This window comes from Anser anser (genome assembly GCF_964211835.1).
Source record: "Anser anser genome assembly, chromosome: 8".
NCBI classification, from domain to species: Eukaryota; Metazoa; Chordata; class Aves; order Anseriformes; family Anatidae; genus Anser; species Anser anser.
Window position 1 is genome coordinate 1,219,472 of NC_139728.1, and position 25,628 is coordinate 1,245,099.

The 25,628-nt window shown below is 38.8% G+C and overlaps 1 protein-coding gene across 1 annotated transcript in view; it reads left to right on the forward strand.

Annotated features, from left to right (window-relative positions):
* Positions 1-2,839: 2,839 nt before the first annotated feature.
* Positions 2,840-25,628, forward strand: part of ABCD3 (ATP binding cassette subfamily D member 3) — a 31,168-nt gene continuing 8,379 nt past the window's right edge. Inside the window, exons 1-10 of the mRNA XM_083847508.1 lie at positions 2,840-3,321; positions 15,320-15,356; positions 17,679-17,777; positions 18,571-18,659; positions 19,856-19,925; positions 20,636-20,733; positions 21,398-21,521; positions 22,630-22,686; positions 24,598-24,740; positions 25,057-25,126. Coding sequence (XP_083703634.1) covers positions 3,203-3,321; positions 15,320-15,356; positions 17,679-17,777; positions 18,571-18,659; positions 19,856-19,925; positions 20,636-20,733; positions 21,398-21,521; positions 22,630-22,686; positions 24,598-24,740; positions 25,057-25,126 — 906 coding nt within the window. The 5' untranslated portion in view covers positions 2,840-3,202. The remainder of the gene's footprint in view (positions 3,322-15,319; positions 15,357-17,678; positions 17,778-18,570; positions 18,660-19,855; positions 19,926-20,635; positions 20,734-21,397; positions 21,522-22,629; positions 22,687-24,597; positions 24,741-25,056; positions 25,127-25,628) is intronic.

Consider the following 25,628-nt stretch of genomic DNA (forward strand, 5'->3'; position numbering starts at 1 on the left):
CATTTAATTATTAGATATGTTGCTCTCAGAATGTAGTTGGTTGTTGTACGCCAAGTGCCAACAGCAAATAATACAGGTTCTTCCTGTTCTGAGAGAAACCAAATCAGAGCATCTTATTTGTTAACCCAGACTACATTAAAAAGAAAAAAGGTATTCACATAATTATTAGTGGGATAAAACACTCTGTACAAGTTTCTTATGTTCCTGTCTTAGAGACGCTTCCTAAAATTCAACAGGCTAAAATCAGTATTGACAGAGGACACAATTTGAGAGTCTGAACTGTTTAGTAATTTTTTTTACTACTATTTATTACACAGACATTTCACTTATTGTGAAATTGAAGCACAACACATTATGTTTTGCCCACTCAAGTATTAGTGGGGTTGCACTGCAAAGCTTGTCAAAAGCTCTTGTATTTTAACCTGGATCAACTCCCTGACTCTCTTCTGTCTCACGGTGTTAATTTTCTGAGTTACTTCATAAGCTGGTCTCACAAACCAGCATAACTGAGAATGTGTCATCCTGTGCAGAAAAAAGCAGCCAGCTTGGCTGGGAAGTGTTTACATGGATAGTGCTGCTTGACACTTCAGACACAGGACCACAGCCTAACACTTGCTGTTATGAGGTCTCCCTATTTCCTTTACTGGGTTTTAGGCTTTAATAGTAAATAAGCTTTTTTCTTCCTACAGACTTCAGTCATCCATAGTGATATTTTAAGTGTAAATAGCTTTCTTTCTATGAATGTTCTTACGCAGCCAATGAGAAGTTGAACCATACCGTGGACCATATCAAAAGCACAGTTATCAATTTGTTCTTCCTTCTTCTAAGAAACTGTATGTGCCATCATTAATACAGATGACAGTCCTGGTACTGTTTGCTTTGCTTTCTTCCAAGCTACCTGTCCACCTCTAGCTTTTATATTTGAAATACATTTTAATTAATGTTGTTGTTACTTGCTACCTTGGAAAACTCTCACAGTTGCCTTCTACCAAGAATGCCAAGAACAGAAAGTGGCTGCAATGTGTAAGTATTGAAATGCAGAAGATCTCAAACTGCAGAACAAAGAAGGAATTTCTGTCACAAAAGCATTTGATCAGTGTGAGTGATTTTATCAAGGATATGCTTATCCATGAGTGTAGCTGTAAGTCGATGAAATAATGGATCAATGAAAACCTCATGTTTTACACTAAGTGCACAGTTACATTAGGAATAACTAAGAAAGCTAGTTACACAAAGTAGCAAAAAGCAACACTGAAAAGTGGAGACAGAAAGTAGAAGAAACAGTAGAGGACTGGATGCACGGTACAAGTTTCTTAAAAAAGATGATACGTATATGTAAAATTATTTAAAGACAAGTTAGAAGAAAAATATGTAATAGGACATGGTATTGGGCAGCCTTAAAAAGTGAAATAAGGACGCTGAAGAAGATAAACATAGCAGAACACAAGTCACACAGACAAGCAAACAACAAAGGTCAGCATGGCCCAAATAGATGGACGTTGAATGTAAATAAAGTTGGACTATATTAGATTGCTAGTTCTGTGGAAAGGTGCAACTAACCTCAGGTTATGGAGAGAAGAGGATTTGTAAAGAAACGGGTCATGATACCACTCTGCTTTTGATCTCAGCACACATAGAGAGATGAAAAGTAGCCGCAAAACTGTAAGATTCAGAAAACCCGAAAATTTGTAGACTTTCATTTCCATAGTGATATGAATATAAGAAATTTGATGTGATGAGGAAACGACCTCTCTTTAGGTTCTTACACTTACCTCCTGCCAAAGTATCCAAGGCTTAAGAAAACATGACAGGACCTCCAACTTTGAGCAACATATACAGCAAAATCTTGATATGCAATAGACTTATTAATGTTTTCTGATTCTGCTGTATATTTTCCTTAGGATCAGAAAACAACTTCAATAGTTTATGATTTTTCCCTTAAAACACAAATGATGCTTTAAAACAGAGAGATTACCAATTTGAGGTTACACAACAAATTAATGCCATAAAACTAGATTAAACAGCCCTGACTCCAGTGCTGTAGAAAATGTGAACAATTTGATGTTTTGAGAATCCAGTTTTGGCTCCAAAAAATAAACTTGCCCCCAAATGCCTGATGATACCAAGGATGTGGAGAGAGAATGAGAAAGAAAAGTATATGTGGTGATTCACTATGAAGAAACAGATTATTTCTCAACCAACTGCAGCTTCAGCCCTGCTACTCCTGGCATACATATTTGAAAGAAATATGAATATTTGAGAAATGGACTGACCTATGCACACAATCTGATACTACAATGACAAAAATGCAACATTCAAAAGCATTTAAATATTTTTAAAAGCCTTTATGAAAAGCTTTTCTCAGACTAAAAGCAGATACCTTGATTTTAACTGCATTGTGTTCTGCATTTAAAAGGTTGACCAGAGTAATTGTCATTCCAGCATCAACCATTGCACCAGTACAGGCTCTAAACGTAAGATCGACCCGAACCTGCATGAGGTACCGACACTTCATCGCAGTATCAGGTGTCTTTTTGAGGGCTATGTCCCCAGAGGGGATGATCTAATCTAAACACGGTTCTGCTGGCATGGGTGTTTTGTTGGGATAACTCAACGTGTCAAACTGTTATCGACTCTGAGGGAAAAAGCACTGCGCGAGTCTAACTGGTTTTGTAGGGGCTGGCTGGCACGGCCGCACCTGGTGTGGCTCCGACTGACGGTGTCAGGGATTGTTTGCCCGTACTCACACAGCTGACGGCTTGTTCCGCCCTCTCAACGTTAACCCTGGCAGCTGCTCGCATGGCCCTAAAAAACAGCAGGGCAAAACTCACACGAGAAAGCTCTCGGGAAGGTTTATTTCGTGTTGCCTCCACAGGCGGGCAGAGCCCACCCCGTGCCTGGCGGGGGGGCCACAGCGCAGGCCCAGGCTCCCGACCCAGGGGCGCGGCCGGGACCCCGGGAGGCCCCTCAGGAGGCCCGGCCTCCGGTGGCGGGGCGAGGCTGCGGCCGGGGAACCTCCCCCTTGCCTTTCACCCGCTGCCCGCGGCCGGCGCTCCGCCGGGGCCTGAGGACGGATCCGTTCGCCGTCGCTCCCATTGCACGACCCGCCCGCGGCCCGCCCCTCGTCCCGGCATTCCCAGCGCACGCTCGCCTCGGCACGGCTGGGCTCGGCTCGGCGGGGCTCCGCGCCTGCACTCGCGCCATGGCCGCCTACAGCAAGTACCTCACCGTGCGCCATTCCGCCATCGCCGGCGCCACCACGGCCGCCGCCTGCGCGCTGCTCTGCCTGCTCAACAAGCGGCGGGCGGCCGCCCAGCACGGGTGAGCGGGCCGGGCCGAGCCGGGCCAGGGAGGGTGGGGGGCGGCCCCGGGGGGACGGAGCCGGAGCCGGGGCAGGGGCCGGGGCCGGCCTCGGCCCGGAGGCCCGAGCCGGGGCAGCTGCCGGCCTCCTCCCGGGGAGAGAGGTCCGCAGGGAGGCTCCGGAGCTCCCCATCCTCTAGGTTTGGCCGCGCATCCAAGCGCCGCCGCCTCGTTGCTCAAATTCTCCTCGTTTGTTCCATTTTCCCCTCAGTGGACTAACAGTGACGAGCAGCTGACTTTTTAGGTGCGTGCTGTCTGCACAGGCAAGTAGTGGAGCCGAGTTGTTGCTCAAACACGGCCGTGTGGCAGTAGGGTACGCTGACAGCCCTTATGAAGAGCTTGTAGCTGCTTCTCGTGCCCGTGAGGGTGTTGTACAGGTACATGTGTGCTCCTGTCTGTTTGCCAGCCCTCTGTGAAGCACCTGGCTACCACAACGTGCGGCAGATCAAGGATGTGCTCCTGACTCAATCCTTTGATGATTTCAGTGTCTTTGTGGATGTAGATTGCTGATCATATACAGAAGACCTGCTGTGTTACGGTGGTACAGTTAGATGTTGTGTGGTTGCTATAATCTTATCCCAGTGCTAAATCTTGATGGTGAAATGGGCTTACCCAATAGACTTAAGTAATAACATACCTGCAGTTAGGCAACAATCCAGTGTTATTTTACCTAACTCCTTACATGTACGTGATATCTTTAGAGCTTTGTGAAGTTAAGTAACTTTGTCATGTAACACACGAGTGATCAGTAGCATAACCCTTTACGGAATTTGCTACGTTTTGTTGCTTCCATAAGAATAGAAGCGAGATCCCAAGTAGAGTTACTCTTTTATCAAACTCATAGGGAAGGATGGTCTTTTTCAAGTATCTCTGCTGAGGTTAGTGAAATAACACTGTAAAAAGGTGAAAAGCTATATAGAAGGGCTTGAAAGTGATGAGCTGGGAATATTATTGGTACTGTAATGCAAGATTTTCACACTTAGCCTACGGTAATGGTGTTTGTAAGAAAGACAAGGCCAAGCAGATATTCTGGGAGAATCTACTTCAGATTCTTCAGATGAAGAGTGTGCTTTTAAAGAGAACCTCCTGATTGCTTTCCCTTTGTTGAGGAGCACACACTAGATTACATTCAGTTTGGAACACATCTTCAAATGTAGATGGAGGTCAAGTGTAGTTTTGAAGTACATTTAGTATACTCTAAGCGCTAGTATTGAGTTGATAGAGTAGGCTAGAACTTGTCCAAAGTCATCTCCCTACCCCTGAAATCTGTAATGTGGTTTACGTCCACCTTTAGTCTCATTAGTTCATGTATCATTCATTTCCTAATGCTTTGTTGCTAATAAATTATAGCATACTTTTGGAAAGGACTGTCATTGTGCCTTTAAGATTGTGCCAAATCTTTATATGTTCCAGCACACTTGTGCTGGTATATGATACTGACATAGAATAATAAGCGGTAAACCTTCATGCAGGGTTTACCTGGGTTGTCCCCATGAAGTGTTTTTGTTGCAGGTCTCCTGATGTTGATCTGCAGGATTTGACAAGAGCAGTGCCACTATTAGTTTGAGGGTGGTAGGTATGCTGAAACTGAGCGTTAGCCTTACACTGAAGATTGTATTTAGAATGCATTCCTGCTGTATGGATTGTCTGATTTTGCTAGGTAGAGTGTTAAAATCTGAGGTGTTCATATGTATTAGCCGTATCAAACACTGCTCCAAGATTAGTGACAGCTGTAAAGTGGAGAAGATTGATAAATTACATTCAGCAGTTGAATGGAGTTGAGATGGTCTGACCTGATCTGTCCCTTTTCTTCTATCTGTATTTCAGTTATCCAGATACTTCATCCTTTATCTTTACTGCTGTAATCTTCCTCTTAAGCCATTTTTTCCTCAAACCTAGTAGAAAATGTAGTTGCTAAAATAAGTACCATGTGTACCAACTAGATTGTTCCACCTGTGTGTATGTGCTGGTTTGTGCTTTTGAATCCTTCCGCAGTGTAGTTCTTAGTACTGCTACTGTATTGTGGCTGTAGATTCCAAACTCTACATCCGCCATTCAGTTCTTTCAAAAAGAGATGTGCTGCTGCATGAATGTTGTTTTTGAGGATGTTTTTTTTGCCATTGGTTGTCATTCTTTTCTCCATGTTTCCTTTTGTGGCAAATCTTGCCAGGAGCCTTACAGAATGCTACCTATCAAGACTAGGCGGTAAGTAAGCTATATTGCCTACACCACTCGCCTAGACAAAAGCATCCAGTTATTATCATTGCCTTGTCCTCGTTTAGTCTCATTAGTTCATGTATCATTCATTTCCTAATGCTTTGTTGCTAACTTAAATTATAGCATACTTTTGGGAAGGACTGTCATTGTGCCAAATCTTTATGTATTCCAGCATACTTGTGCTGGTATATGGTATTGGCATATAATAATAAGTGGTAAACCATCATGCAGTAATGATAAAAAATCTCCAGGGCCTAGTATGCCCTCTAATTTGTGTTGCGTCTTTCTCAGAGTCTTTGAGAGAGAGAGAGAGAAGTTGAGAGAGTATGGCTGGCCTAAATTTATTTACTTCTTCAAAAGGAGAAGGATTTTGTCTGGCAATCTATGTAGTCTGGATAAGAACTGTATTGTATCTGCAGCGTGAGGTTGGCTCAGAAAGGCATGTGAGTAGTAGCAACCTATGGGATAGTTTAGTTTTACGTGTGTGAATTCCTTCATTCACCTTAGTATATAATGCCAGAAAATGTTGTCTTGTTCAGTGTGAGATGAACTTCAGCTTCTTGAATTCAGAAAGGTGAAGTTGTGACTATGAGCCCAGTAAAGGCAAAGGTAAATGTTGGAGACTTGAAATTTGAAAATGTTGCAGACCAGTGTTTTGCTGTTCACTTTAAAGTGAATCATGTAAGGGTTCTAGTGCAACTGTAAACTTTACCTGCAAAACTTATTTGTTCCTAGTATAGCTTAAATATATATACCTTAAGTATGTGTAAGTATAAATACTTAAATTCAGAATAAGATACACTATTATATCATGCTTTCCCAGAATAACTTCTTTTTTCATGTCTGCTGGCAGGCTGACAATAGGTCAGTATCACTGCTGACCAAAGTTAAGAAGTGATATAAATATAAAATGCAAATGAAAAAAACACATACCATATTTTAGCAAATCAAATATCTGTTAAATCTGTAACATATCAAGAACAGACTTATCTTACGCAGACTTTGTGTTGTGTGTGTTAATTGTGATATGGAATAGTCAACTGTAGAAATTAGAGTAGGAAAAAGGGACAACTTCCACTTACATTTCTGCTGTCAGACAATAGGAGCAAGGTCCAGTACAACTCATATCAAGTAGTAATGTATGAATAATTAAGCCGTATGTTATGCTAACCTACCTTAGTAGGTCAAAGATCACTTAATTAGTGTTAGTTAGATTAGTCACAGCTGTTCTTCTGTAGTACCTATTACATTGCTCATCAGTTTTGCAGGACTGAGAGGTGGCATCCCCTGCAATTTACAATATATTTTAACCACAACTTCCTAAATTCCTCCAAAATGGCATGATGTAGAACTGTTTGCGTGTAGTAAATAACTTGCCAGTATTTCATGTTACTTCCTCAAGTAAAGCGTAGAAATAAAAACTGCAGTGTTTCTCCATTCGAGTTGCTGTCCTCAAAAAGTCTGGTTCCTTGGAAAAGCTTTCATTTCCTGGGAGAGGGGAAGTTATGTGTAAATGCAGTTATGGCCTCGGTTGTAGTATTTGCAGTCTTCTTAGAGTTATAAGAAGTTCTCTTTTGAGAAGCTGCGTTATTCTGGGTATATAATACAGGAACAGGGAAAATTAATTGTGGCATTAGTCAATCCTGATCTGTTTCTGCAAGCACAAGTGGCTGCAGTACTCATCTGTGTCTGACAATTGAAAAATCTTGATTCTGTTTAGGGAAATTACTTGTAAAATCTGTTTTAAAGACTAGTGGTACTATTTTTTTCACTATTGAGTATTGAAGAAAGATTTAAAGAGTAAAAGAACAAAGGAAAACCAGTCGAAGTCAGATCAGGTCTGTACTTTGTCCTCTGTAAGATTTAAAAAAAAAAAAGTTTAATGCCCAAGACCTTGCCACTGAGCAAGGTCTGAGAAGATTGGGTTTTGGAATTGATTTTTTTACGTAATGGAAGTACTGAAATAAAACTTTGAACTAATCTTTACAATTTTTCTAAATGATCACATATTCTGGTCTAATACAAGTGCTGTTCGGATGTGTGCAAATCAAACAACAAATGTTTCCCTTTTTAAGAGCTGCTGTTACTATGGATTGCAGTTTGTTGCTATGAATTGCTACTTTAATGAAATGCAATTAGCTTCAACCTTATGGACAATGCATGAGTGGGCTTTGTAATCCATGCTTGTGTGACATTAAAAACAAGCAAGACGGTTGAAATGTTGAGCCCCTCTTCAGCCCTTCTCCCTGCTTCTCGACCTTTATCTTTCTGCTTCTCCTGTTCGGTTCACCCAACCATTTTACGTCTTTCAACAAAGACGGTAAGTTCCTAGTGGGTATCAGCAGTCAAAAAGATGGTAAATGATGAAATAGGGTTATACATGATAGGACTGTAAAATGGAAGGAGGGGTGGGGGGGAGCGAGCCTGTGCTGTATAAGGTGTAAAATAGAATGAAGTTAATATATTATCTTTCATCCCTGAAAGTCTAACCCCTTGTCCTATGAGCTTTGTCTTGAATGCTAGACATTACTGCCTAGAACAAGAAGCAGAATATTTGCTTAAGATTTGATTGCTTCAGAAATAAAATTTCTGGTGTTACATAAAAAAGCTGGGCATTGTCTATGATTCCCCCCCAGAAAGAATTGTTCCTGATCTCTGTGTGGTTTAAAATAAAGTACTTATAAAAATGGAGAATGTACTTAGATTAAGTATTTAACACTTACAGATTTCTGCTGAAAGAGGGACTGAAAGGAGTACTAGGAGGTGGTTAAGGTAAAGAGTTTGGAACTGTAAGATTAACAAATGAGAATATAGGAGGAATTTATAGTAAACGGCTAGGTGCCAAAATAAAACATTTTTAAGATTTGCTCCTAGACACACTGGCCTTCCCTATCACCTAATATGTCTATTAGAATTCAAGGGGATGCCAGAGTATGGATATTTAGTTTTCTATAAATTCAACTTCTGAAATCTAGGTGTTTTCTGTCCCTCCTGTGTGGGGAAAAAATGCAGAAGGGAAGAAAAATGTTTGCTTGGGTCTTTAGAGTTTAGGTCTGCCTAAAACAATGGGAGAGGCTCGTTTGTGTTAAGAGGAATAAGCAGAGCTGCTGAGGCAGTGTGCATCAGACAGGGCTTTACGCAGGTCATCTCAGGCGGTGCGTTGCCCATGTGCTCGCCTCTCGTTGGGCTTCCCAGCCCTGGGCCGCTGGCAGTGGAAGTGGGTGTGCTGCTGGTGCCATCCGCGGGGCTGCCCGTCAGCTTGGCGGTACTTGGTACAAGCGCAGCCAGAAGTGACAAAAACTTGTACAAATGCTTGGAAATGTAATTACAGAAGTTAAAACCTAGCAAGTGGCAGTTGTAACTTAGAGCAAGTCACACTTTTGTTTAATTCTGTGTTTGTATGTTTGAGTTATTCTCTTTTGTTAGCATGCCTTGTTTCTTTAGATTCGGAGAGCCTGACTTGAGTGCTTAGCACAAAGGGGCCTGTTCTGGTTTGGAGTCCCCATGGCTGTTTGACAAAAAGGGGGAGGTTACGTTACAGCGGATGAATACACAGCTTACATGCATGTAGAAGCTTTAAGGAGAATCTGTGCTTTTTTGCGAAAAGGTTTAAGAAGGTGTCAAGAAAAACTGCAGCTACATTAAGGTAGGCCTGTCCAGAATGGGAATGGGACTGTTCAGTCCACTACTTTATACATGTGCACAAAACCAAACATAAAAAAATAAAACATCACACATGCTGAAACATAGAGATAGGATTACCAGAAAAAGCATCTAAAATCTAATCTTGTAGGAAAAAAAACCAACTGCCTGGGGCTCAGGAAACCTGTTTTTACCTGCAGGCTAAGGAGGCAGGAGAAACCAGATGACTCGGGTCTACTAGCATTCAAACTGCCTTTGTTTGGAGCCTGGGTAGTTAATTAGTGGTTTCTCTTTTACTAAATCACATAAAATGACTGCTCTCAATGCCAAATCTAGTGTAAGAGTGTGTAATAGTGTGAAGCAGATTTCTTCTCCACTTTGCAGGAAGTAGGAAATGAATTACAAGTCTTTTTCCACTGTTGTACATGAGCGAGAGCTACAGCCACAGCTTGGGTCAAAGCACAAGCTTATGGAAAAACTAATAGCTTTTGCCTTTTTCCATCGTGTTACTCTGTTACTGAGATGCAGGCTTCTACTGAAACGGACATTTTTCTCTAGAACAGTGCTGCTTGGCTGCCTTCTAAAATCTATATAGAAACTTCCAGTGCAGCGAGGAGTCAGCGCTCGGCTTGCAGTTACATAGCTGTGACCTTCTCAGTCCCTGTCCTGCTTGCCTGAATGCATTCTCTCACATTATTTTTGGTTATGCTGCAATCTAGAGCCAAGAAAATTTTCTCTTGGTTTCTGTGCATGCTCAGGGTGTCCTGTGTAAGTGGGCGTGCTTTCGGAGTGTGCCCGTGCTTCTGAGTAAGGTCGCTGCCCTTGACCCAAGGTAACTGCGCTGTTGCTGCCTCTCGCGCTGTGCACAGTGTGAAGCTGCCTGCCAGTGACTGTGCTGGGAGGTTTGCGCTATGCGATTCTCAACACGTGTTACTCCTTCACGCTGTAACAGTGCATGCAATTGAACAGTGCGTGCAATCTTCAGTTGTTTGAGTTGTATTCTGCCTTTACAATGTCAGAGTGGTATTCCAACTATGAAGTGAACTGAAAACCGCACCTAGAATCATGCATGGTCTGCAAAAGACAAACACAAGAGTTGCTTAGGGGTAACGACCGTCTGAAAAGCTCCATTTACCCCTATAACAGACACTTCTTCGTCCTGCATTGAGCAGAAGCTTGGCAGCCTACTCCACAGAAGGCAGGTAGCATGACCTGAACTTTGTACTTTCTCCACAGTTCCACGCAGCATACCATTTTCAACCCCAAATTTCCTTTTCACCCATCATTAAACTGGAAGACTTGCTTATCTCGTTGTCTGCAATTCCACGTGGTTGTGCCTAGCTCGGTGTACATTGCTTCTGCAGAATTTAAATGAACTTTATTCTGGAAACAGATGGATAATCCTAGGAGCTGTAATTCTTTAACTTTCCTGTTTGCTAATAAATGCCACGGAGCTACTAGTACTCCTGAGACCTTTCAGTAACTAGATAGTCTCTGGAAGACTTTTCCCAGTGCTTCTCAAATCACTTTCTTTTGCAGTAGTGTTGAGAGTGATCCTTTTTGAGTAACGACCATTGCGGCCTGTTTCTTTAGGAAGAATAGTTCCTGTGATAAGGAAATACAGAGGCAAACACAAAACCAAGTGACCAACACTGACTTGCACGTTGAAATTGCACAGTATTATCATCATCAAGTTTTGTGCTTTGCTGCTTCCCTTAAAGTGGGATCAGCTGCCAAATGCCTGTGCACAGTCCTGAAACCACATCAGTTTCTTTAAAATATCTTGCATTTTTTTTACCTCATCATGTTTCTTGATGTTGGGGAAAGGTGTTTTGTTGTTACTACCTGCTATTTATTAGGTAAGTACTTAACTATTTACTTATTTTTAGTGAGTTGCTGTTTATTCAGTAACCATGCATGTATAAATGACAAGTTTGGCATAGCTGTTAACCCAGTACTGCTGATAGCTTCCTTGGCGTGCCATATGTACATTTGTTGTAAAAGCTCTGTGCAGTTAAGTAACAGATAGCAGGCTACATACAGGATGTTTCTTTCCCTGAAATTTCTTCGTGTGATACATGTCTCATTGTATCTCTGGCCTTCTCTTTTTTTTTTTTTTTAAGTTGTAGAAACATAGAATGAATTGCAGAATAATTCGGAGTAGAAGAGACTTCTGTGTCACTTAATCCAAGTGTGTGCTCAAAGCAAGTTCTGCATTGGAAGTTTGTCTGCTTGTCATCTACTTGCTACTTAGTGTAGCCAGTTATTTCATTACTGTGCTGGTAGGCCTTTTTTTTCTTAACTCTCCAGCGGTACCCTTAGTTTCAGTTCATGTGAAACTCTTCCAGGTGGGAAAACAGAAGAGCAAGCAGCCACTGGAGATAAGTTTTATTAAGGAATAATTCTGCTACAGAAGTCTTTATTCCTCTTGTATGCTGACAGAAAAAAAGCTAGGCTTTATGTTTCTATGGGGTTTGTTATTTTGGAGGAATAAATTAGTAGGGCATTTCAATATACAAATTTTTGTGTAATCTTGACTAATGTTACTGTATTAATTTGTTTGACTTGTGCTTTCAAAATATCCTCTCCATCTGTAAACTGCCATGATTCAGTTTAAAAATCGCATTGTTTTTAAGCTGCAAAGTTAGGCATTTATAAGTTCAAAAACTTAATAATTTACTTTGCTGTATGTCATTGTTTTATGGCATATGCCATAGTGTTTTGGCTTTATTTTTGTTGCTGTAGGTGCTCTTAAGTATTTATTCTTGTACCCTCATTCTGTCACCTTAACATTTTTTTTGTCGACTAAAACAAGGTCTTGTATTCTCCTGCTCTCTGTAATCTAACTGTTGAATTCTGCTTGATAAAATCTAATGTCCAAGGGGAACTGTTCTCTAGAGTTTTTAAAAAAAAGTGTGTGTGTGGGACTTCCTGTTGTAGAGGGGGCGGGTGGAAAATGAACGGTGACAGGTCACTGCATGGTTTAGACCTCAAGGTAAAGAGAACTGAAGCGTGTTCCTTATGGGACATTTGTTGTGTCACTGCTAAATCCAGACTGTCTGGAAGTTGCTCTTGGTATTTCTCGTTACACCAGCCAGTCAGCCTCAGGATGTCCACTCTCAGGAAGGGTTTCATGTCAGTATCGTGTGGTGGAGTGAGAGCAGCTGTGCTACAGCTTGGAAGTAGAGCTCTTCTGCAGTTCAATGCTATTCCTACAATTCAGGCAGCTACTAAGTGAATAATTATGTGACAAACTGTACTAACCTGAGCTGTACCCGTATCTGTTACTCTGCCACGTCACTAGGCATCAACAGCACTTGAGCTTTGAGGCCCACCTCTGACAGGTCCATTAGCTCAAATGAAAAGCACCGTTTAACTCGGACTGGAGGGTGGTGTGTGTGGATAGGGTAATCTCTCAGATGAACCTGGCAGTAAAAAGCAGCATTATGTTTCTATTCCAATCAGCCTTTGCTACTCAAATATGACCCCTGCACTGGAGAAGTTACTTGCAGCAGAGGATTTGGACAGCACGTAGCAGTTACCCTCCTTCAGCGCTAAGGTTTGCGATGCTCCAGCACCAAGTAAAGTGAGAGGGCTGGAGTAATAGAGAGCTGCATCGATTCAAATGACAAAGCTCTCTGCTGCAACAAGATAGTCTTGTTGCATTCTTGCTGACTAATTTGGTCTTTAAATTCAATGGGAATGCAACCACAGTTCTCTCACACAAACTTGTACAATAGTATAATGGGGTCTGGAGTAGCGCCAGTTTTCGGTCTCGCTGAAGAAGTGAGACTTTGGGAAGGAAAGTTCTGCAGTTTATTCGAGGCAGAGCTATGGCAGAGTCTTTTATTGAAAGCAAAGTAGTTTACTTTTTAAAGTAACAATGGACTAATTTTGTTAATATTGAGAACAACTTTATGGAGCTGTGTAGCCAGTTATTTTTCTGCATCTAGACAATCCACAGATCAGATGTAAGATTTGTTTTCTTTCTTGTTGAAGCATTAGTCTTGTTTTGAGCTTCCAAAATCTTTTAAAAAGGAAAAGCACTGTTAAAGCTCTATTTTCATCAGGTTTTCAATTTACAAATACTTAGAGTTTGTATTTATAAAGTTTAAGATAATTAATTAAACGTAAGTTCACAAATATGACTATTTCTGGACAATTCTTTTCCTTTAATGAACAATCAGTTTCAGATGAGTTCAGTCACTTCAGCTACTGAATTTTTCTCTACGGCTACTGTAGGAAAAAGTGTTTTAATAAATACATCAAAGGTTTTTAACTGCCACAACAGTTCTGGGCCCCATGTTCCTAATATTACTGTTTTGATGTATTTACTTCTGATGTTTTTAAAGGTGCAATAGTTGTATATTGAATGTTGTGACTTCAAACATTGGCTAGCCTTGAAGTAACGAAGGTAGGATTTATGCATTACGGGAAGTCATGAATCATCCAGAAAAATACCCGCTTAGTTTGATCATAAACTCTTAAGAGTACTACTTTTCTCTTTGTCCCAAACCAGATGTGATTGGACTCTTAATCGGATCCATGCTTACGGCATTTTTAAAAGTAGGTTACTGTTCTGTACCTTGAAAAATTAGTAGATGTGTTGAGGAGGAAAGAAGTTTCTTGTACCAGCAGTCATCACTCCGACATCACCAGGACGTAGTCTCTTAACTAAGCTGTTCCTTAGGCTTTGCATGTTGTTACCATTTCCAGACGTTTCCATTGTGTCACGTCTCTTCTGAAGCTTTGTTTCTCTCCTGTCTGCCATCTACTGTCTGTCATGTTCTTTGCTCTGTGTTTTGCACAAGTAGTCTTACAAGATTTTTATCTTCTCCTCTCAGGCTTATGTCTCACCATTACCTTTAATTAAGTTCTCGTTAAACTGGCATCTCTTCCTTCTCGCTTTCCTGGTCTCTTCTTTTCTTATATTCTGCTGCCTTGCCTCTTCCTTCCTTTTAATTAAGTTACTTTTCTTCATTGGTCAGTGGCATTCAGATCTGTAGTCTAATCATGGCAAATTAAACTAGCCATAGTTTCATCCTAGGTACTTCCTTCATGGTGCTTTGAAGCACCAGTGCGAGGTGCTGGTGCTGGCAGAGGTGTGGGGTAACTGGTCACGGGGCAGCCTGCAGTTGTTTCGATGTTGTAGGCAGAAGCACAGTGCCTTTCTTGGTTTCTGCTGCCCTGTCACTTCCTAGGTGCTGTCTTGCAACTGTATGAATTTTGCAGTTTTGAGGTCAGCCTAATGATAATGTATTGTATGATATGGCAGCTTACAATGTAATATGGGTAGCTGTCACTTTTAAACTCCGTAATGCATAAACTCTCCCCGTGGCTTCATGTGCTTATTTGATACTCGAATGGTCAGAAAGGAAGGCAAACTATAACTGTATTACATGCCAGCCTGCGTTTTTATAAAAGGGGAAAAAGAATACCATTGTATTTTTGGATGATTGTTTAGTACTAGTTGACAAATGTTTTTCCTCTAATTGCTCTAGAAGATGCGGGGAAAGAAAAAAGGACAGAAGGAAAACCAGCTCCCCTTCCATTGCGCGTCTTTACAGAACCCTGGTTTCACAGGATCTAGCTTTTCTTCCCCCTGCAGCACAGGCTTATGAATAAATAATCTTTACATGTAGTAAAATGAGTTACTTGAAAGTAAAATACCATGCAAAACAAATCTGTTTGGCTTGTGTAGGTAGTGTGAAACATTGAAGTTGGATCGCTTAATCTGCATTCATGTAATTTCATTTGTAGTCACTGGAACCTCATAGCCATATCTGTGAAGTATGTGTTACAGGCATAAAAACATTGGGCGTTGAGGCTACAAAAGACAAGGTAAAGCCAAACTTGGAGATGAAAGAGGTAGCTTTCCTGCATGAAACCAAGTTGGCAGAATGGGTAGCACTTCATGGAAACAGTATAAAAGTAGCATGTAAGTTTGACACAAAGGGTAGTTGTACTGTGAAGACACTGTGCTGCTTTGAAATAAATAGATAGGGATATAATTGCAAGCTTTTGTTTTTATCTCCTGCATGTAGAGATCAAGACTAAGAACTGTGCTAATAAAAAGTAAAATACTTTTTTTCTTCTACAGTAAAAGAAGTGGAAAACAATCACTGCAGACCAATGAGGTAATTATTCCTTCATGTGTTGTTATTGTAATAATTTTAAATGCTATTGATATTTTTTTACTTTCAGTCCCAACAGTTTTATTTTGGACAGTAGGATGGGTATGATGCAAATGTAGCTTGCATGATACCTTCAGACTTGCATTGGTGAAACAAGTGGAGGAATGAGATGAATCACATATGGCTGAAATTTGCATAAGAGCTTGATGTGTACCATGTGCTTTTTCATCTCTTCACGCTTTATGAACATTTAAGGACTAGTTTTGTAAGTTTGACTACACGCTTAGCAACAAATAGCTGCCTGTAGATTTGGTGGGATCTGTAATTGCTTTCTATTTAAGAGGGGAAAAAAAAGTATGCAACGTGATGTAGTCTGACCATTTCTAAAAGTAATCTTCATAGGGGGTTTGGCATTTTCCTGATTTGTGTGTTCATTTATTTTCAAAAGGGTGTATCCCTTTTTAGTCAAGTTTTTTTCATGTTAAAATAAAATACAACAGTTAGCCCAAAGGGCAGAGCCCATGATTAGAAGTATAGGGTCCTGTCATGGTATGAATAGATAACTATTCCAAATACTTCAGTCTTTGTTGAAATCTTGAAAAGAGGCTTGCACTGGATATATACTAAGATGTATGCAAGTATCATCATGTTAGCTTCTAGCCAGACCTTTACTGCAGGATCTGCCATAAAAAATTGATTCACAGACCAACAGCTATTTTTACAAATCTTAACTAGCTGTCTGTTATTCTTAACCATCTTGGATGTAATTGTACTCAATGAGGTATGAACAGTGTAAGGAAATACCTGTGGGAAAGAAGATACTGGAATTAGTGTAAGTTCAACACAAAGGTAGAAACAGGGAAGACATGATTAAAGAGGAAGGAGAATAAGTTCAGCTCAAACATCAGGTACGTATAGCCAGGTATTCCTAGGAAAGTTGCACATCAGATACCATGTTTGTCTTTTCTGTTCCAAACAAAGAAGTGACTTTGTAGTGTCATGCTTCATACAACCTTGACAGTAGTCTGTTTGGACTGGCTTGAATTTCTGCATAAAAATTCTTAGTTAAAATATTTTTACCACCTACCGTAAAGCATCCTGTCAGAACAAAATTTTTATCTGTAGTTTCTATTCATACATGTTTGTTTGAAAGGGACAGAGCTCTGGCTGTCTTCTTCCTATAGAAAACAAGCTTAGGCTTATTCCCAGAGCATTCAGAGTAAATTGGTGTTTGCTGGGGCTCAGAGCTTGCACTTGTTGCTCATCACATTGCATATGAGAACAGCAGGTGAAGAGATTAAGTTGGACACTCTGTGCAAGCTTCTGGGGTTTAATAATACTTGGGAATTGGGGGGGGGGGGGGGGGGGAAGAGAAAAGATGAGTGCTTGATAGCTTTGTCCAAATTGACTAATGGTGAAACAGAAGCTTTTTCTTTCTACTTTCCTTGTCTTCACTCTTCACTATACTGTTTCTCTAGGTTTTTCTTTCAGATTAACCGTTACAGTATTAATATGATAATATAATATGATACTGATAATTTCTGTTTCACACACATCTTGGGTAGCAAAGACAGCGGTATTAGATTAATAAAACAGGACTTGTTTTAAGTACACACGTATGCCCTTTTGGTCTGTTTTCAGGACTGAATCCTTGTATCACAACTGTAGAAGAAAAGAAAGAAAATATCTGGACCATTACTTTGTTAAAATACTCAGTTGAGACAGGAGATAGGACTATATGATTAAAAATGTAACTGACACATGAAAAAAGAGGTACTTGAGTGTGGGAGGGGGTGGTTTAAGTCTAGTAGATTTATTTCTCAAAAACAGTGTAATGCAATCCCAGAGAAGTGAAGGAATAACAAATGCTCAATCCACTTGAAGCAAGTTAGTGCTATACAGTCAAGGAGTTTAAACTGTTGATGGTCTAGAGAAAAGATGGAATACATCTTTAAAAATACTGGCAGATGATGTCTTCCAGAGACACGCAACTTTAAGAGATAGCAAATTGCATTGTAGCCTATATTTGGATGTTTTAATGCTGTGGTCTGCAATGTTTGTGTATTACTTTTAACATAAAATTGAAATAAATATAATTTAGCATCATGGCAGCTATTTCCTATTGCAGTTTGTTCTGATGGCTTAGTTCTTAACATTTCTGGTAGCTGTTAAGGCGTACAATCCTAATTCATAAGTTTCATTTAACTTGTCTTAAATTGGCAGGAAAAATTGCAAATGCTGCAGAAAGAAAGTAGCTGTAAATAATGAGGATAGGGAAAGTATTGCATCATTTAAACTTTGTTTTACTTGTTCTATGTGGAACAGAAAGAGGGAAAGAAGGAGCGAGCAATGGTGGACAGAGTGTTTGTTGCAAGAATATGTCGAATTCTGAAAATAATGGTCCCTAGAGCACTTTGTAAAGAGGTAAGCATTGCCTACAGTTACAAATAAAAGTGAGTAGTTCTGGAGTCATGTTTTCTCTTGCAATTACACTAGATTTTAAGTGAAAACATGTATCTTGCTTGAATAGGACCAAGTTGTAATATATATTTTAAAATAGCAACATAACACACACACAAAAATCTACATTCATGTTTGGTTGTTAGAGTACTTTAAAAGTTCCATTCTGGTTTTAATTGCAAGGTAAGCCATTGGCTGTCAGCGAGCAACTACTGCCTGTAGCATATGTTTTAAAAGAGCATCCAGGTTTTGCTTGATTCAATGCAAGGTAGTCCACTTCTCCCTGTAAGTGCTTCACATCTGTAAATAGTGTGCTGTTTGTCCATAACTTTGCTTTTGTAACTTATGTGTAGGCCATCTTACCACGAAGTCAAATTGTCCCTGCAAAGAGAGTCTGTTAACAGCATTTCAGGAAAGCTATGCAAACTAGAACTTAGCATGATATGACTGTTTGTCTCAGCATCCTAGTCATGGTTTCCAGAACACTTAAGTTTGCTTTTTAAAAAAAAATAAAAATCCAACCTGGATGAAAAGGGAGAGCTCTGACAGCTCACATACGAAAAGGAAGCACAAAGAATGTGGAAGCAGGGATGGGCTACTGAGAAAGAGCATGGAGATATTAGGCATGCAAGGATGGGGTTTGGAAAGTCAAAGTTCATGAGGAATTAGAACTAGCAAGAGATTTGATGGACAGCTAAGAAAAAATGTGGTAACTCTTATCCATTGTTTAACTGTTATGTTTCTATTTTTGTACTAGACAGGTTATTTGCTGCTTATTGCTGTGATGCTGGTAGTCCGCACATATTGTGATATTTGGATGATTCAAAATGGAACAGTCATTGAAAGGTATCCATAAACTTCTTTAAAATATTTTTTCTCATGTATGACAGGGAGTGTAGCCTGATCCAGACACTTTATTCCTTTCTTATTGCTTTTATAAGCAGTTGGAAACAGGTATAGTCATGATTTTAAGGGGAGAGAATTCTGTATTTTTGAAAAGGAAAAATAATTCATTTTTGAAAGTGCCCAATAGCAGAATAATAATTGATTTTATTTTTTTAAGCCAAATTTACCTCTTAGTAAATGATTTTTCAGTCTTTTCGTCACTTTATGTACACTGACTAGAGGGTACTTTAGAATAGTGGTATAGTAGATTTTCAGTGAGGTCAATATACAGGTCATTATAGATCTGAAACAGAATTTTGGGCCTTTTGAACTACATAGTTTTAAAGTTCAAAATGACATTGTATTACAGGAGAGACTTTTAGAGCTTTGTAGAATGGATATTGATTCTCTTCTGTGATGCTCTTCTGTGTGCCTGTCCCTGCCTTCTTCCCTCTACCATTTTGCTTCTTATTTTTTCTTCTATAAAAGCAAAAAAAAAAAAAGTATCTTTAAATTTATTTTTTCAAGTGTTAGTGTTTTAATTTTAGCTTGAAAATTTACAGGAAAATGAACACGCAGCTGCATTTCTTTGGGAATGCTTTGCAGATAAGGCTGAAAAAATCCTTTTTCTTTTAATTAGTCACAGGTAGTTGTTGTTTAGCTGTGTATTATATCTCCTGTCCAGTTAAAGGGATTTGACGACTGGTCACTATGCAGCAATTGGTACGCTCTGTTCTCAGTTTTGCTCCTTATTACCCTATTTTCCTTTTTTTTGCCTTTTTCTTCTCGTGCATATATTTACTGGGTTTTTGTCATCCTTCTTCAATTTTATACATTTATTAAACTTGCAAAAAATGAGTGCTACAGCAGCACTCCAGCCTGACCAGATCAAAGAAGGAAAGGAACTGGTATTCTGTGACCCCGTATCTCTGAGCCCGTAATGGAAGCAGTTACTGCAGGAACAGAAGGCCTTGCAGTTGCTTACAGTGGGTCAGTTACCACTTAACTTACCAAAGTTTGTCATACTTGATCCTACTAGATGTCTTCACCATGTTTTTTTTCCCTCTGCTATGTGGTCCACTGAGAATTTGTTCACCTAAGGAGTACTAGTTTATAGTTTCTTTTGTAAATAACGATTAGCTTATGGTTGTTTGCAGTGCTATCATTGGTCGTAGCAGAAAAGATTTCAAGAAATACTTGTTCAACTTCATTGCCGCAATGCCTGCTGTAAGTGTTTTTCTTGTGTCATTCTTTTAGTAGAAAATATTTTAAATGTTAATTAAGAATTTGAGGACAAGATCTAAAATAAGTGTCTCAGAATCAATGGGAAATTGTTGTTTTACATGAAGATCTGTATTAAACAGATTTCATTTTCTGACATTTTCTGCATAATAACATTGTGTGGATTGGATGATGTTTCAGCAATGTAGTTTTAGGATGCTTTTGATACCATTGAAGATGATTTCTTTAGTCTTCAAGTTTTAAATTTCTTACAGCTTTTTCTAATTTTTTTCCTCACTATCTTTCCTTCAGCACGTCAACATCTGACTCCCACCACATAAAAGTAATTGTTACTACTGAATAGATAATGTACCTTCTTTACAATAGATTTTAAAATGAACTGACCGTTTTACAGTAATGATTGTTAAATGATCAAGATATGTTTATTGTATCTTTATCCAAGCTAAAGAAATGTTAACTGAACGTTGGTTTATATTAGATCTTTTGATGTGGTGAATCCCACTGAGAACTGGAGTTGGCAAAAATGTAGGTACAAATCAGTGGTCCTGCAGACACTGTATGGCTGGTGTTAACAGTATTGTTGACTCTAAGGGGCCAATTTACTTGCTTCATAGTGTTTGCATAATCTATGCTGCAAACTGATCGAGCTAAATTAAATCTTCCTGCCTAAATATTGAACTGCTATCTCTTCATAGATTTCCTTAGTGAATAACTTCTTGAAATATGGTCTAAATGAATTGAAACTCTGCTTCCGAGTAAGACTCACCAGATACCTCTATGAGGAATATCTTAAGTAAGTAACACCTGGTTCTAAAAGCATTAGATATTAACTAAATTGATCAAAATCAAAACAAATCATTTTAAGCCCATAGTAAGAAAGTAGCATGGTGCTCAGTAGCGATATTGTTTAGAAGAGGCTTTTGATTACAATTAAGGATAAGTGGTTCGTCTAGGTTTTATATGGTACCAGGTACAAAACACAGCAGAGTCTGCGTTTGTCAATGGGACACAAAAAGTACGCACCATACTGCTTCTATTAGTAGGTGAAAGTAACCGAGGGACTTCAGGAGTTTATTTAGTGGTAATAATCCTGCAAACTGGATTGGGTGCATGAACTGCATGCAGTAGCTTCTTATATTCTTCAGCACTGAGTTTAGGTTGTCAGGTATGCTGATGCAGGGTTCATGAAGATTTTCTAACTCTAAATGCAACACCAGTGCATAGAGCAGTCTGGAGCTGAGCTTCGACCAAGACAACATCCGGGAGCCTAAACAGTTCTGTAGGATTTATTGTGGATCTCTTCACACAGAAGCATGAGCTATGTTGACTCCATACAGTCATTAAATGTCTGCACTGCTTTCCCCCTTATTGTATGATGTAAAAGGTTTCCAAATATTTGAGATCCCAAGGTACTGATTTTTTTCCCTACCTCTTAACTAACCATTGTTTTGTTTCAGAGCTTATACATACTACAAAATGGGAAATCTGGACAACAGAATAGCTAATCCAGATCAACTCCTTACACAGGATGTAGAAAAATTCTGTAACAGTGTAGTGGACCTGTACTCAAACCTTAGTAAGGTAAGTCTTTTCAGAGAGAACCTTGAGTAATAGCTGTGGATGCTTGTAACCTTATGTCAGAGCTCAAAACTATTGCTTGTGTTTAAATGTGTATTTGCCTGGGGTATAGTGCTGAAAAAAAAACTGCTTAAGGTAATATATTGCAATTTTTCTTTCTTTCTGCAGTTTCTGTGATCTCTGCTAAAGCACTGTTGTTGATCGTAATAATTTTTCGTAAATTTTGTTTTAAGGAACTTAATGCATTCTTTTGCAGTTAAACAGGGATGAGTATACTTTCTCAGCTAGTTAGATTTCTGAAGAAAAAACAATTGCTAATTTTTCATTAAATGCAAATATTATTTTGGCTGGAGAGGTATGGTTGAACAAGCATTTCCCAGTGTTTCACATGTAAACCTTTGGTTTTTGAGAAAACGAAATAAAAAAAAAAATTCTAAAAAATTCAACAGTATTGTTTCATGCTACATTGTTTGTACAAGTAAAGTATAAAGTAAAATACAAGTTAATGTTTTCAGAAACTTCTGGCTCCAAAATCTGTAGATCAACTGCTCTAGATTTGACATGGAATACTTTGCTTTCAAATTGTAATATTGCTTCTATCAGGTACATGACCAACTATATGGCATTATTTTTCCACTTTATTTCTCACAATCATCTGTGTTAAGAGGAGGATATAGTCCGACTTTACGTAGTTGGGTAGCAGAGAAGTCGTCATTACAGACTTAAAATAGCAAACTACTTTTTTATATAGTACGTATTTTGTCTGATGCCCCCATTCCTGGAAGTGTTCAAGGCCAAATTGGATGGGGCTTTGGGCAACCCAATCTAGTGGAAGGTATCTTTCCCCACTGCCAGGGGGGAATTGGAACGAGGTAATCTCTAAGGTCCCTTCCAACCCAAACCATTCTATGATGTTCAATTCTTGAATGAATGTTGTCAGGAGAATATGTTGAAATTCCTTTTGTTTTAACTTTGTGTGATAGGTTAACTGCAGTATTATGCTGTTAATGCAGAGCTATAGCTATTCTTGGGGAGGTAATATTTTCTGCACCATTTTATATTCATATTACATCGGTGTTCTAATGTTTTTTTTACTGTGCTTCTGTTACAGCCCTTTTTGGATATAGTTTTGTATATCTTCAAGCTCACGAGTGCAATAGGAGCTCAGGTAACTTGAGAGTTTTCAGCATTTTAAGTTTTCCCTTTGGTTATAGCATTGTACCTGTTTGGAGTCTGAGGAGAACATTAGATGTTAATTATAGATTGATCTATTTTTTGAAAGGATGTACTAAAATATTCATTTATGCTTAGTGTTTTGAATGCTTTAGTGCTTTCTATCTTGAGGCACGCAAGGTAAAAAGAATTTGTGGGCAGTCAACTATCATAAAACCCAAGAAAGTTCTTCAATTTCTTCTAGCAGCTACTTGGGAATCCCTTTAGTATAGTACTCTTCCTGACTGCTTATATCTTGCATGACTTTAATTAAAGGGAGAAAAGAAGTTTCCTGTTTCTTTGCAACCTCTGTAAAGGGGAGCTGTTCCTTGCATCGAGCTTAATACACTTGCTGATGGAACATAAGAAGCAGCAATAGGATAGCAAGTAGAGACCTTGTACTGTTAAAAATGTTTCTTAATTGGTAAACTATTCAGTGTTTAATTTGCTAGGAATCTTTTCCAACAGGAGAAGAGTTGTAAGAGTCATGCTCTTGGGCAGGAGCTCTGTTTCTTCTTTCCTTGCTTGCTCCATTCATATATGTCTTTCATATTCCATGTATTAAAATGTCTATAAAACCCTGCAATTTACTACTGTAATCTGTTAAATTGAGCTTATATGTTGTACCTAAATAATTTTAGGTAGGGAAAGGATATTAAGATGAGGATATTTTAAAAATTGCACGTGATCCACAAAACTTAATTGTAAAATCAAAACACCAGTTTCTGTTAAGACTGCAGTCTACAGACTTGCAGCCAACATCGTTAAGCTCTCAGCTAGCATTTCTACAACTGCAACCCTTTCTTTTAAATAGATAAGAAAAAATAATTTTCATGTGTGTATGGGGGGAGGAATACATCTGTTATCTTTGGATTCTAGTCTGCATTTTTGCCAACCAGCATACTTTGTTTCATTTGGTAAATGTACAGAATGCCAAAGAGCAATAATAGATTGTTTTTCCCTGGTGTTACAAGGTTACTGAAGTTCTAAAGCTTGAATTAAAACAACAATTTTAAGTAATAATAAAAATCTAATGTTACTGAATCCTGTATCACTAGGAGGTCATCTTTTTCCCTTTAATGAGTCAAATCATTACAAAAATTGTTTACCTTAACATTTCTGATAATGCATTTTTTTAAGGTTTCAACAAGTAGCAGCTCTTGGGCACGTGATGTAGATTTCGTAGTAGTGGATTGCAGTAAGGCTTAGCTGAACCTAGGTAACTTTTCCAGTCTTACAAGTCTTTGCATTGCTTTCCATAATAGGTAGTTTCACAGTTTACATCAAATTCAGTGTATATATTTGGCTTTATACCATGCCACACTCAGTAATGTTCAAGTGCGTTATGGCGTAAGAGACTTAGTTTGCTGTTTGGGAGCCCTTGTGTCCTGAATCATAGGTTCCAGAAGAGACTCCTACCAGGACTGCTCAAGAGAAGCAGGAAATGTTTTAGAGATGTATAAATCAAAGAAAGGAAGAGGGGATTGAACGAGCAACTGCTGTGGCAATGTAGTAAAAACAGAGAACAAGAAGAGGGTAGAAATGGAAGGAGTGGAAATGAGAAAGGACCAGGAAATTATTAGTGAAATTAGCAGGGAAAGCAGGAGTGGAAGGTTGCACTGGGTGATAATAAAAACTCGAGTAGAAGACTGGGATGGGGATGGTATTTGGGGACAGGGAATTAGGAGGAAGAAAGCATTATCTACAGCACAAAAGAGAAGGAGCATGTTGGGAATTGTAAGAGGTTGGTAATGCAGACACATGGGAGGAAAGTATCAAGGAATTAAAGCTTTCCTGTGCATTTTGGGTACAGATGTTGCACTTGAAAGCAGTAGATGATAAGTTTTTATTCTTTTCATATTTACAGGGTCCAGCTAGCATGATGGCGTACTTAATCGTTTCAGGGTTTTTCCTTACACGTTTAAGGAGACCAATTGGCAAGATGACTATCATCGAACAAAAGTATGAAGGGGAGTACAGATACGTCAACTCACGGCTTATTACAAACAGGTATAAATTTACTTGGTTACCAAGATATGCCACAGAATTACTTGGTCACTTATAAACATTAAAATATAGTCTGAAAGTCTGACACAATCAGTTCTGAGCAAAAGTGTTTACATCTTTATGCAGATTATTATTAAATAATTCCTATTTTCATTATATTTCTAAATTGAAAGAAAAGTTTGTTGTACTACAGCTACAGTTTATGTTCTATTGTGAGAAGATACAAACTCTTATTTCAGGTAAAAACAGCTGTTTGTGTTTTGTAGTTGACTTTCAGACTGCCATTACAATGTTTGATTCTTTGTGTCTTTCTTTAAAGTGAAGAAATTGCTTTCTATAATGGAAACTTGAGAGAAAAACAGACTATTCACAGAACTTTCCGTAAACTGGTAAGACTTTTTTTTCTTTTAAAACATTTTAGGCAAAACTTTGCGTAATTTTATCATGGTGAGTCCAAGTTTAATTTACCATTTTTTCATTGACTTTCTCTCAGTTCTTTTTCCCTTTGTATATCGTCAGAATTTGTGAAAGGATAAAGACTAGAGAAAGGTTTATCTAAGTCTGAGTTGAGTTTATTGAAACAGCTGATTACATACTCGCACTCTTAAAATCACTTCAATTATTGCCAACTTTGCTTCAATGAATTTTTGTGTACAAGTTGGTACTGTGATTTTAACTACAATAATTATTATGCTATAAATGTGCTGCATAAGTAGTCTTTAAGGTTCATGTCAGAAGAAAGGTGATAACTGTGTAATACAGAAATGGATAATATCTTCGAAACCTGTAGTATATGAGTTCTTGAAAAGTTGTCATATACTAATTTCTGGAAGAGTTTGAATAATAACTGTATTGAAAGACTTGCATTTCTTATTCTATTCAGAGTAACTG